Genomic DNA, 12,950 nt, shown 5'->3' with positions numbered 1-12,950 from the left:
AAAAAAAAAAAAAAAAAAAAAGAATAAAACAAAACCAGACTCATGGATCAGTGCAACAGAATAGGAGATACAGAAACAACTCCAGGTGCACTCTGCTATATTAAGTTTGACAGAAGGGCCAAATCCCTTTGCTGGAAGAAAGACAGCATTTTTAACAAATAGCTCTGGGGAAACTGGCTATCTACATGCTGAAGGTGTAGAACCTAGACCCATATCTTTCATCACACACTAGACTAAAATCAAAATGGGTCAAAGATTTAAATATTAGAACAGAAACAATCTGTTGGAAGACAAAATAGTAAATTTCTGGAAGAGAGGTGTGGCCAGAGACTTTCTGAACAAAACCCTAGTTGAACAAGAAATAATACCATCAACAGATGGGGTCACATCAAATTAAAAAGCTTCTGCACAACAAAGGAAACCACCAACAGAGTGAAGAGAAAACCTACAGAATTTTTTTCCAGCTACTCTCAGACTAAGGACTAATCTCTAGAATATTAGATCCCCCTAATTTAAAGATCCAATTAAAAATGGGCATCTAAAATGAATAGACAGTTTTCACATGAAGAAATGCAAATGGCCAATAAATATATGAAAAGATGATCGACATCAGTGAACATTTGTGAAATAGAAATCAAAACAATACTGAGACTCCATCTCATTCTGGAGAGGATGGCTACCATCAAGAAATCCACCAATATCATGTAGAGGTACAAGATCCCAACAATGAATGTAACTGTACTGTATCCCTAAAATGTACCAATAAACTCAATTAAAGCCAAAAAAAAAAAAAGAAATCCACCAATATCATGTAGAGGTACAAGATCCCAACAATGAATGTAACTGTACTGTATCCCTAAAATGTACCAATAAACTCAATTAAAGCCAAAAAAAAAAAAAGAAATCCACCAATAATAGCAAGTAGTGGTGAAAGGGTGAGGAAAAAGGAGCCCTTCTCTATTGTTGGTGGGACTGTAAAGTGATACAACCACTATGGAAATCAGTATGGTGATTCCTCAGAAAACTAAAAGAAATCTCATTTGATCCAGCTATTCACCTTCTAGCTATATTCCTACAAGAGTTAAAGACATTATACAACAGTGCTATATGTATACCTATGATTATAGCAGCACAACTCATAATAGCTAAATTTTGGAAACAGCTTGTATGTCCATCAAGAGATTAATGAATAAAGAAAATTTGATATTTATATACAACGAAGTACTACTTTGTTGTAAAGGATAATTTGAGTCATTTGTAGGAAAATGGATGCACCTCGAGGCCATAATGTTACATGAAATAACTCAGATGCACAAGGTTAAATATCATATGGACTCTCTTACAGAAAAAACTCACCATATATAGAAATATATCTATATATCATAAAAGACCAATAATAGGAAAAAAGGTACTGTATTATAACTCAGCATGAACAATGTATGTAAAAGTGTGCCTTGACACCACAATTGTCTTATATATTTTATGTGTTCTTTGGCCTATTGGTCTGGTTTTCAATCTGTATATATGATAATTAACTTTATTAGGTCTTATAAATAAATGACTTTGATGCTGGAAAATTAAAAGGGGATGGAGATAAAAGATAAAATAATTTCCCTACAGTAAATGTAATCATCACCTTATGCAAACATGTACTAATACAAGTAAAAAATGCCATTCAAAAATAGGTGCTGTTATTATTGTTGATAATCTCAGAATTCTTTTGCATAAGAGATGTTCTTTATGCTCTAATTCGTCAGCACAGCTTCATTAGGATTCTCTGTGACAGTTCAGCGACTATGGTGCATCACTCACCACGCACCCGTCACTGATGCAGTTACACGCTGAGAACTTGGTGTTTGGGGCAGAAGCCAGTCTTGACTTCTGTTCAGAACTTCAGAGGATTCCCTAGCTCCATGTCTTAGGGGGCTTGACGGATGCTCTTGGTGCCTAGGATTTTATGGAAAAGCTTCACAAATCTTGCTGTCAAACACCTTTGCTGATATCTTAGGAAAGTCTCCATCTTACATGGTTCTGGGTGAAGAAACTTAAGTCAGTGAATTTTTTGTCTTTTTACAAAAACGACATTTAAATAAATCAAAATACTCTTACTTAAAGAGAGGCTAGGTAGTGAGACCGGAGATGAGGAGGTACAAGTCCCGTTTCAGTTCTAGCTCTGAACTGTACTGCCTTTGATTAGACTGTAGTCTTAGTCCATTACATTTTGTTTGTCTCACTCCCTTTTCTAAAGAAGCAGTTTTCTTTTGGCCGTTTGTTAATGTTTCAGAAAGTTCATGGAGATCCTTGTCAGTAGAGGATCTAGCAAACTAAATTAGCATTATCATTCTTTAGCACACTGGAAAAACTTTTCCCTGTTATCAAAAAGCAGTTTCCTTAATGAGGTAAAATTATTACACTTCATCGCATGGTATCCTTTATGGGTGGCCTGTTGTGTTTGGCAAAGAAATGTGGAATAGCACATTTGTTTGAAGAAACTTTTCCCTCTCCAGAAGGAACATGTAATCTTGGTACAAAACAGTGGAAAATTGAGCAGAGGGTTTATTGTTTGAACATTCGGTCACTGACCTTCTTAATCTGGGAGGTTGCTACATCTTCACGTACCTTCTTTATGTGAAAGTTTATGGATACACACGACAAAGTGGAAGCTGCTTTGTCCTAACTATGAGGTATGGTGGGTAACAAATGGTGCATTCTGTATTATTTTAACCGCTAGTACTTTAAGAAGTCCTTAGAACTCTAAGTAACACAATAGTCCAAACAGGTATAAGCATAAATCTTTGGTCAAGATCTAGGCTAGCTTGCTTTTCACTGTTTCATTTGTGCAGGTAGGATGAAGAGTTAGAAATATACATGGTCAGACTACACTACGGAAGCAGGGCTGGCTTCTTGAACCTGTAACCTCTGAGGTCATACATCGCATCACGCTTAGAGGAGCCCATCTCCTAGCTCAGTGTTTTGGCATCACTATTTTGAAATTTTTATTTTATTTTATTTTATTTTGGTACTGGGGATCAAACTCGGGTCTTTGCACTTGCAAGGCAGGCAGCAGAACCACTGAGCTAAATCCCCAGCATTTGAAATTTTGAATAAGGGCATCATTTGAACAAAGGTCTCCACATGTCCATTGTGCACTGGGTCCCACAGATTCCACAGCAGTCTTGCCCTTAAGTCATTAGCAGTTTTATTAACTGAGACTTTCAAATATTGACCAAAAGAGAATGAGGTGAAGTGGAATTGTCAGGGTTAGGGAATACCAGGTAAAGAAATAAATAGAAATTTCTGTCTCCTTAATTCCTATATTTATAAGCCAGAAAAATATTCTCTGGGAAAGAAATAGAGAATAGATCTAGGGATATGTGATTTTTTTTTCTTTTCATCATGAGCAGCTTTGGGTGACAAATCTGGCTCTGTCACTCAAATTCCAGTGTCAGGACTTTGTGTGGCTCCTTTCCAAACGGGGGCTGTCCTGGGCAAGTGCTTCTACTTGTGACTCTTGCTATTGTCCAGCTTCTGACAGAACCCACCCGCTTCATGGCTATGTGCTGAGGTCACCTCCTCTGTGAGCCGACCCTCACCATGCTATTTAAAATTGCAACCCACTCTCATTTTCCCTCTTGATTCTCCATTTTACTAATTTTCATTTAAATGCGTAAGTCTTGACACACAATAGGTGCTCGAAGCCATCAGTTGGATAAAGGCATGGAGAATGAGTTGATAAAATACCTTCGTAATGGTTAAAGCCAAGCCTTAAAGAGAATAAAAGTGGCAGCCCTCCTGTATCCTCTCTACTCCTCAGCTGGGCCTAGTTCTGTTCACACTCATCCAAGCTCCCCCTTCAAACAGTACCATTTTCGAAAGCCTTAAGATCCAGGAGTTTTCCAATTTGAGCCTCTTTATATTAGGAATGGTACTTTCCAGAGTCCCCACAGAATGGAGCTAAGACCCTGTTCCTTGTGGAAGAGGACTCGGAGAAGTTCATGGAATGTTGCTCCTCCCAAGGAGGCCTCTCTGTGCCCCAGGGAAGCCAGGGCTCCTTTCCCTGCTTTTCACTGTGGGCTTTGCGCCCTTCCAGGGAGGAACTCTGTGGGGATACCTGTCAGCGAGACATTCTCTTTGTGCTTCATCCTGCTCTGGTCAAAGCTGCAGGTGACACTGTGTCATCGGTTTCACAAGTGTGAAGTAGATGTCAAGTGACTAGTATATTTCAGTAGCTCTCCCTTTGTACAAAAGTCAGCTCTTTGTTAAAATATATACTAACCTGAAAATAGCCTTGAGACTTTTAATGTACCAAATATAATATTTAATCAGTTTGAAGCAGCTAGGCTTTTGAATTATATTTGAAAGCTGAAGTCCGTGGCTGAAAGGTACCTTGGGCATTAATTTAATAAAGTATAAGTTGTATATGAATGAAATAATAGAGGAAGGACATAGAAGTGAGTAATTAAGTAGAGTCTGTATTTGGCAACTCAAAGTGCCTTCTTTAAACAATTGTTTCTGCATACTTTCATCATTTTGCCTTCATTGTCTTTAAATTATTGAGGACTCTGACTAATCTAAAATTCAATTTACTGATGTAAGAAATGAATGGTCCCATCACAGTAATTTAGTTTTCAGTTTGAGAGCCTAACTACTACATCCAGCACTTAATGTGCTTAAAAACATTTTATTTAGTGAAGACTGTCACTTTGCTTTATATAATTATAGGCATATGTATTTATATTTTTCATTTTTTGCAGTCCTTGTAGTGACTTTTTAGACACTTGAAACCACGTGAAATAAACATAATAGTAAAGATTATTTTATTTCGTAGCCAGGAATTGGTGAAACACATTTTAATAAAAATTCAAACAGGGCTGGGGATTCAGCTCAGTGGTTCCTCTGCCTGCCTCACATCTTAGAGTAAAAAAGTTTTTCTTTTCTTCCCAAAATGAAGTCTGTGAGTTGTTATATCTTGGTACATTGGGTGCTTGCCTTCTGATTGTTCCTGAAGCATATGAAAACTATTTCAGTGTAGGAGAACAGTTCAAGTGAGAAGCTTGTCTTTGAGTTTTAGTCTAGGTCAAAGAGTCTAAAGGTTTTAAGTACATCCAAAAGTGAAATAATCCTTGCAAACTCCCTGAATACTATCCCTTTTTATTTTCCCAGGGAGAAAGGGGATAGCTGAGCTGGCTTCCTGGGTAAGGCAGGGTGGGGAAAACTGGCATTTCCCAGAGTGTTGGGCAGGGAGGAGAGGGGATGTGTTGTTTCCATGGACACCAGTGCTCCGTTTTTCCTCTAGGTGGTGACAAATGTGACTGGATTCAGCCTGATGAGGTGTAGACTAGTGGGAATTTATTCCCATAAACTTTTTCCAATTTCCCTGCATAACCTTTATACAAGTATGTTACTTCTCAGCTAGAATTACTTTGTGATCTTACACTGGAGATTTGTTCAACTCTTTCTAATAGGATATGCTTAGGTTAATGGGATAATTTAAAAAAGTATTTTAATTTTAAGAAAATCATCAAAAAGCATGTTTCAAGAACCTTTCTACCCATGTGACTGAATGCTCTTAAGGTGCAATGACTCTTAGGATTTTTTTTTTTTTTTTTGCATTTGGAGCCTCAGTGGAAATTCCTGGTGCTCCTGAGTAACTGAACATAGCTTTTCTCAGGAATATGTGTGGCTTCAGTAAGAGTTTCAAGGTAGTGAGGGTGAGCCTTAATTAACAAAAAGAAAAAGGGTAGACTTACATATTCATTGAAGGCATGATTTCATTTAGTTAGCTAGGAGGCAGAAGCAGTTAGAAGTGGAGCTTAAGACCACATAACTCACACAGACTGGTAAAGTAACCTTTAGACAACAGCTGTAATGTAAGAGGGCTATGCCAAGAACAACAGAGCACAGTGGAGTTCCTGTCCTTTCAAAGCGGGACAGCTGAAACGGTGGCTGGGTTTGACAACAAAACAAAACAAACAACAGTTCAGGCGAAGGTTTTCTGAAGAAGGGAAGACATAATAATTAGAAGTTAGACATTTTAAAAAGTATTGCCTTATGGAAAAGGGACAACTTCTCAATGGACTCCTGGTTCCTTATCACTGGCAAAAGGAAAGGTTTTCACTTACTGAATCCTTTCTGGGTAGAACTGAGATACTGTATTCATTTAATAAAAATCCTAAATTAGAATTAATATTATTAGTTATGCCATTAGAATTTGAAAAGCAAAGATAGAAAGCCTCCTACCTACCTAGATATAGCAAAAGTTTTAAAAAAGTATTCCTTTCTGCCTGATGGCTAACTTCAGTAGCAGAAAAGGTGAGAAATTAGGGTGTTGATTCCCAAAGATTGCTGCCTTAAAAATTATATCAAAAATTGCAGTGAATGATGGAGAATTGTGTCACAGATTTCCAAGTTCCTGCCAAGTACAACATTTTATAAAATAAAAAATAAAATAGCTGGGTCACTTAAGAAAAGCAATTAATTTCTTGCCTTGACTCTTTCCCAGAACAAACATAAAATTCCATTATTGTCCTTACCAGCATTAGCGAAATGTTTTCCAAATCCATTGCATGCACTGCATTCCTCTACCAGGATCTTATTCAGTTTATAACTGTACTGGAAGCTGATCTCTGAGAATTAATCTGATACATGCTTTTACCTACTTTTCTTTTGTTTAATGCTTCACTTAAGTATACCAACATTTACTTTCATTCTGTTAGGCTTTCTGGGACATACTATGGACACTAAAAATAAAAAGTTGTAGGTTATTTTATTCCTTTTACATCCCTACTCCCTTTAAATAATTTGAACTTTTTGCTGCATGCATTGCTTTAAAGTTTCTAAAACCAGGAATCTGAGTTTTGACCTAATGTCTGTCAAATAGAATTTGCATTTTTAAGGTACACAGCAGGTGAACGATAGCTAACCAATCTATCTTAAAAGCTTTGACTGCTGTTGAAGACGTAGGCACCATCTATGAAAATCAGGAGCTTTTGCCCTGAACTCCTACAGAGGGTCGCAAAGGTTAAGAGAAACAGAAGCGAGTCCACGGAGGCTGACAGTTCTGTTTTTCCACTTACAGGGGCTCATGACAGGGGCAGCTAGCAACCTGCCATTCCTCTAAGCAACTCCCTTAATGAGTTATAACTGCGCGCAGACTTACTGTGATGGCTTGGAGTCTTCCCTTTACCAGCTCAGCTTCTTCCATTCTAGAAGTCGAGGACAGTCAGACGCTGAAGGAAGTCCAGAGCTACCATAAATCAAGTCGCCTCCTTGGGGAAAGTAGCAGGGGTGACAGAAGAGAAGCGGGAAGAAATCCTCTCCTTGCACCAGGGAGAAATGGAGAAATTCCTGACTTGTCAGGAGCTTCTCTCGGCAGATGCACGGATCAGGCCAGACAGACACATGTAATGAGGGTGTGCTGGGGAGGCAGACGCTGAGGCTGCTGGCACGAAGTTGACTGACAAGTTTGAACGGCAGCGGCACAAGCCCTTTTCCTTCAGGAGCTGCCAGCTCTTTGTTGTAATGTGCACAGTTAGCAAGGCACATTTTCTTATTAACTGTTCCTTACCCAGTCCATTATTTTCCCTGAGTGGCACAAGAAAGCAAGATATTAGTGCTCAATCAGCCTGTGCTCCAGCAATCTGCAACCCCCGACCCTGACCCTGTGCCCACCCCCATGGGTCTGTGTGGGTCTCTACCGAGTTAGTTTACCTGTGCTCTCCCTCCAGAGCTCACAAGAAGAGAGTCTCAGCTTGCCTGGGTACAAGTGCCAAGCCACTTGTTTGCCTTTCTCCTTCTGTTTGGCTTTAATAATAATTGAACCTTCCAGAGTTACTTTTGAACTTCATGTTGTGTGTTTATATCAGGCTGTGCTCCTCTCCCCCACATTCCCACTTTCAGCAATTTGTTGCAAATGTTGGAACCATAGGTCATGGAGGTTAACAAAGGTGTTAATGTGCTAATATTAAAAAGTTGGCCCACCACAAGTGCTCAGCGTGGTTCGAGCTGCAAGTGCCACCCTGTGTTGGTGCTTGGCTTGGACTTGCAGTTCTTTCTTGGACCTTGTTCAGAAATGATACTCTTGGCTTTCAGGATGATGTCCATTTTGACCTCATAAGTTATGCAAGAGAAAGGAGTGAGCTTTTGAAAGTGTGATAAAACATTCTGTAGACATCAGCAGCCCGATACTATAAACACTCTCTTGCCCTTTAGAAAAGGGCAGTGAAACCCAGTGAAACTCAGGTCAAAATAGACACAATGCTTTGCCATTGACTATGTCTGTTTCCTTTCCCATACTGGTTCTTTACTAAAGTTTTGATGTAGTGATCCTAATATTACCCGCCTCATTATTATGTGTTTGTATGCTATCAAGCACCCTCCTATCAGTGTGACCAAAGAAGTTAAAAGGACAAACCGAACACTGAACATGTGGTTAAATTTCCTTTGTGTTTTTGACCTTAGTAATAGTGACATCTAATATTTACTGAGCATTTTCTATAAGCACATGTGTTTCATCATATTTATCTTACAAGATGTAAGCAATAGGTGCTATCTTTGTTTAAAAACATGGCAACAGGTCCAGGAAGGCAATCTGCCACATAGCTAAGAAGTAGTAAAGCCAGGACTGGGGCCTCAGCTGCCTGACTTTATAACAGCAATTATGAAGGCTTGCCCAAGGACACCAGGCAAGGTCAGGCACAGGCTGAAGGTTAAATCAGTTATCATGAAAGAGTTGGACTCTACCATCCTCCTTAGACACTTAGGGCTGGATCAAAACCCATTGGGCAGAATCTTGTGGGGTCTTCTTGTAGAGAAATAAGATTTCTCCATTTTGTCATTTGGAACTTCCCAGGTAAGGAGTCCACATGCAGTCAGTTACATTAAGATGAAATGCACCCTTTTCAAGAATCTGAATCATATTTGAGTATGGTCTATTTATCCTTGTTATTACATCCTCAAAAGAAACATTTAGGAAGACTAGAGAATAGAAGAATTGATTATACTTGGGCTGAGTTTGATTACTAGTGGATGAGTATTCAAGCTAAAAGAAATAAAACCTTTAAAACTTTTGTTTATGTGCAGATCCTGGCTGAAGTTACAGATAAAGCAGTCGTGATAAATATCTCAGTCAGAATTGTAATCTTGCCACCCAGAACAGATGGGCAGTCATTCAATTATTAATCTGGATCTTTTCCTAAAATCAGCTTTTCTCTCCAGTCTCATTTTTGCTGTAGGAAAAACTCAAGGATTTCCGTGTGTGTGTGTGTGTGTGTGTGTGTGTGTGTGTGTGTGTGTGTGTGAAGTGATTAGATAAAACAAAAGAATCAGAGAATTTAGGAAGGAGCAGAGTTATGACAATTGGTATCACCATGTATTTATTAATTTTTCTAGTTGGTAGTACTAATAGTTGCTAGTATTTCAAGAATTTGTTACTCATTCATCTTTTACATATTTATTGAGCACCTACCAGTCAGGCACAGTGCTAAGTATTTGCACTGCATAAATTAACAAAATTCCCATTCTCCTGAAATTTGAATTCTGGTAGGCAATAAAAGACAAATTAGTAATTAAGAAGAATATGGTAGATGAGCAGGCTATTATGTCTTCCTGAGTCTTCTAAGAAACAAATGCTGTGGGTAGTATTCTAAATGTTAGGTTAAATGTGCAAAATTTTATTGTGTATATGTATAGTGCTAGGGAGCTGGACAGAAAGGGCTGGAGCTAGGACAGTTTGAGAGACTCAAGTAAAAGAGAGAGGGAGGGAAGTCTTCTTGAAACAGCGTAATCTACAATGCAGTCTAAGGAACACCGACAAGGGTATCAGAGAGTCTTGGGTCCAAAGTCAGCTGCCAGGGTGGTCCTATGTCTTCAGGGAATGAGCCTACTTTAGTATTCCTGCCATTCTTAGTCACTGGCTGGGAGTGTCCCTGGGAGACATGGCTGAGAATGTAAACAAAGGGATGGATTTCAGAGCACAACATCTGGGACCTTTGATCAACCCTACTTCGGAGGATGGATGTCTGAGAGGCAAATTCTCATTACAGCCACAGTGATAATACTATGGAAAGAAAGAACAAGGGAGGAAAATAAAAATTTAAATTTAGAATTGGACCATTAAAATAGCTTCAATGAGAAAAAATGGGAATAAGACCTTAAGAAGTGTGTGTAGAGTTAGCCATTAGTATGTCAAGGAAAATAGTGTAACAGGACAGGCCTGTGCAGAGGCCCTGTATGGGCCGTACCTAATATGTTGTAGGAACAAAGCTAGTGTGATTAGTGAGGGAAGGGTAACAAAATGTGGTTGGAAATGCAACAGGCTCTAATCCATTCAGAATCTTGTGGATCCTTGTAAGAAGTTTGTCTTTTACTCTGTGTGTGGTGAGAAGCCACTGAGATGTTTTAAATAGAGGATCATTTGGTAAGAATGGGAGCAGGTTTGTAATAGCTAAAACTTGGAAACAACCCATTTGGCCATCAGTTGGAGATTGGATAAAGATGTGGTTTTTCTGTAAAATGGAATACTACTCAGCCATAAAGAATGAGAAATTAGAGTCATTCATAGGAAAATGGATGCATATTGAGGATATACTCCTAAGTGAAATAAATAAGTCACACTTGTAAATAATGAATAGTTTCTCTGGTGTGAATAAACTACAATAGTAATAAGATCCTAATGAGATAACTGACAATGTGAAATAGGAAGAAAAGGACTAAAGGTGTAGGGGAAATAGGAAGGGTAGGGAAAAGGCAGTAAGGGAAAGAAAAAAATGAGAAAATGAAAAAATGGAAATAAAATATTTGTAAATAGGGAAGGGAGGAGAGGGTGAAGGGAGGGCAGGGATAAGGGAGAAAAAATGAGAACCAAGAGCTGTCATGTTAAGGTACAAGATCCCAATGATGAATGTAACTGTACTGTATACCTAAAATGTACCAATAAATTAAATGAGAAAAAATAAAAGTATGGGAGCAGGAAGACTAGGTAGGACTCTGTTGTAATAATGCAGGTAAGAAGAGATGGTGGCTTGATCTAAAGTGGTAGCAATGAAGGTGATAGGAATTGCTTGAAATGTGGATATATTTTAATCTTCTTGATAGAACCAATAGGATTGCCTGAGATTGGATTTAAGATTTGAGAGAAGGAGAAGATTCTGGATAATTCTAAGACTCTTGGACTGAGAAAATAGAAGTTGCCATTAATTGAGATAGGGAAGCCGGTGAAATAGTATTTTTGGTTATTGTTGTTTTAAGGTGAGGATAGATACCAAGAGCTCAGTTTTCAACAGGTCAATTATCTACATGGAAATGTTGAATAGGCAATTATATGTGGAGTTTGGAGTTTGGAATGAAATCTCAGATTGACAAAATTTATTATACCTCTAGCAGTAAGCTGGGTCACAAAATACCTAGTATATTTTATAGAGCGACATAGTCTAGTGAGAGTATACTAAAAGTATGTATTCATGACCAGATTCAGCCTTTTGTAAAACAGAGATACAGTAAATTTCTAGTTCTAGTTAAGCTAATTTTACTAAATATTTTGTTGCCTGTCAACTGGTGTAAAAGAGGATGACAAGAATGAAAAGTTATAATACATTACCTAAATTTATACCAGAAGTTATGGGGTGCAAGAGTCTAGGAAGTACCTTTTCTTACAGTGAATTTTCTATCTGGTTGGAGAGATGAGACACATACTTGAAGTAATTAAAGGATATAAAAAAGATTTACATTTATTGTGGGGAGTTGGAACATGTATATAACACATTATTTTAATTCTTTTTACTTCCCGATTCCCTCCATGAAAACATATTATAAATATTAATAAAAAATAAAAAAGTAAGCTAGTTGTCTTTTACTCCAGTAAGACAAAAGGCTCGCTGTTGCACTGGTTAGGACAGGACAGCACAGCATGGTGCAGTGGTGGCAAACCATAGCGCACGTGTGGCAGTGGGCGGGCAGAGACCTCTTGCTCAGCATGTGAGCCAACTCACCCCAAACCTTGGAAGTGGGCAGCTGAAATATTTCCCAAATCTAAAAATGCGTTTAGAAAATTATACAGGCTGGGGATTTAGCTTCGTGCTTCTGCTGCCTGCCTTGAGAGCACAAGGACCCAAGTTTGAGCCCCAGTACCAAAAAAAAAAAAAGAAAATTCTACAACATTTGCAGACAATCTACAAGCCATCAGGACGTCTACAAGGAATTTTCTAATATTTTAGCAGCTGTAAAGGAGATTTTTCGTAACTGATTTTTACAGTTTCTTAAGATGAAGACAGCTCTGTTTTCCTACTCTCCAGATAAAGACAGATTTGAAGAACTTGATCTTTCTTGCTTGCACTGCTTAGACTATGGAAATCTGGAAATTGAGCTATTAGAATTTCAAGAAAGCTCTATCTGGAAAAATAAATTCTGTGATGTGCATACAAGGCTTGAGAAGAGTGAGAAGATGGAGTGTGGAGGGCGGACAAAGGGCAGCACAGTTCTGAAAATGAAATCCCTGAAGTGTGGAATTCTCTGGCACAGAATTTTAAGTCAATGAAGGCACTTGGAATTGCTTTTCTTACTTTGTTTGGATCACCTTATGCTTGTGAGCAGTTGTTTTCAATTTTGAATTGTACCAAATCTGATATAACAAACAGCTAACAGATGACCTGAAAACTGCATGTGTTGCTATCAAACTAATGAGGTGTAAGCCAAGGTTTAACAAATTGTCAGTGTGCACACAACAGCAAAGATTGCAGTAATAGTGCAAAAGCTTTCCAAATGTGAACTTCTACCTTTCCATAAAAAGCTGTTTGGATCATTGTTTTTCTTTTAAGATGAAAGATGTTCATGTGTGAGTTGTTTGCTCTAAAGTAAAACCTCAGTATTCAGGTTTAATTGCAGTGTTGGTAAATCAGAGGGTTTTGGTTTGCAGTTTGGGTACTCGGTCTCTAAAAGGTTCACCATCATGGGCA

The 12,950-nt window shown here is 38.3% G+C and overlaps 1 protein-coding gene across 3 annotated transcripts in view; it reads right to left on the bottom strand.

Moving 5' to 3' along the window:
* Palmd (palmdelphin) overlaps positions 1-8,008 on the bottom strand; it is a 54,036-nt gene extending 46,028 nt beyond the window's left edge. The window contains exons 1-2 of one of the 3 annotated variants that reach the window (XM_010639045.3): positions 7,981-8,008; positions 7,160-7,584 (exon numbers count right to left, since the gene is read on the bottom strand). In XM_010639045.3, the coding sequence (XP_010637347.1) occupies positions 7,160-7,204 (45 nt within the window). In that variant the 5' untranslated portion in view covers positions 7,205-7,584; positions 7,981-8,008. Of the gene's footprint in view, positions 1-7,159; positions 7,585-7,697; positions 7,940-7,980 lie in introns of those variants that run through there. The other 2 variants (XM_010639044.3, XM_010639043.3) reach the window with 2 other exon arrangements.
* Positions 8,009-12,950: the final 4,942 nt, after the last annotated feature.

Source organism: Fukomys damarensis, unplaced genomic scaffold (genome assembly GCF_012274545.1).
Source record: "Fukomys damarensis isolate Sample0158 unplaced genomic scaffold, DMR_v1.0_HiC HiC_scaffold_33, whole genome shotgun sequence".
Classification (NCBI taxonomy): Eukaryota; Metazoa; Chordata; class Mammalia; order Rodentia; family Bathyergidae; genus Fukomys; species Fukomys damarensis.
The sequence above is the reverse complement of the archived record's forward strand: the minus strand, read 5'-3'. Positions and strand labels throughout refer to the sequence as shown.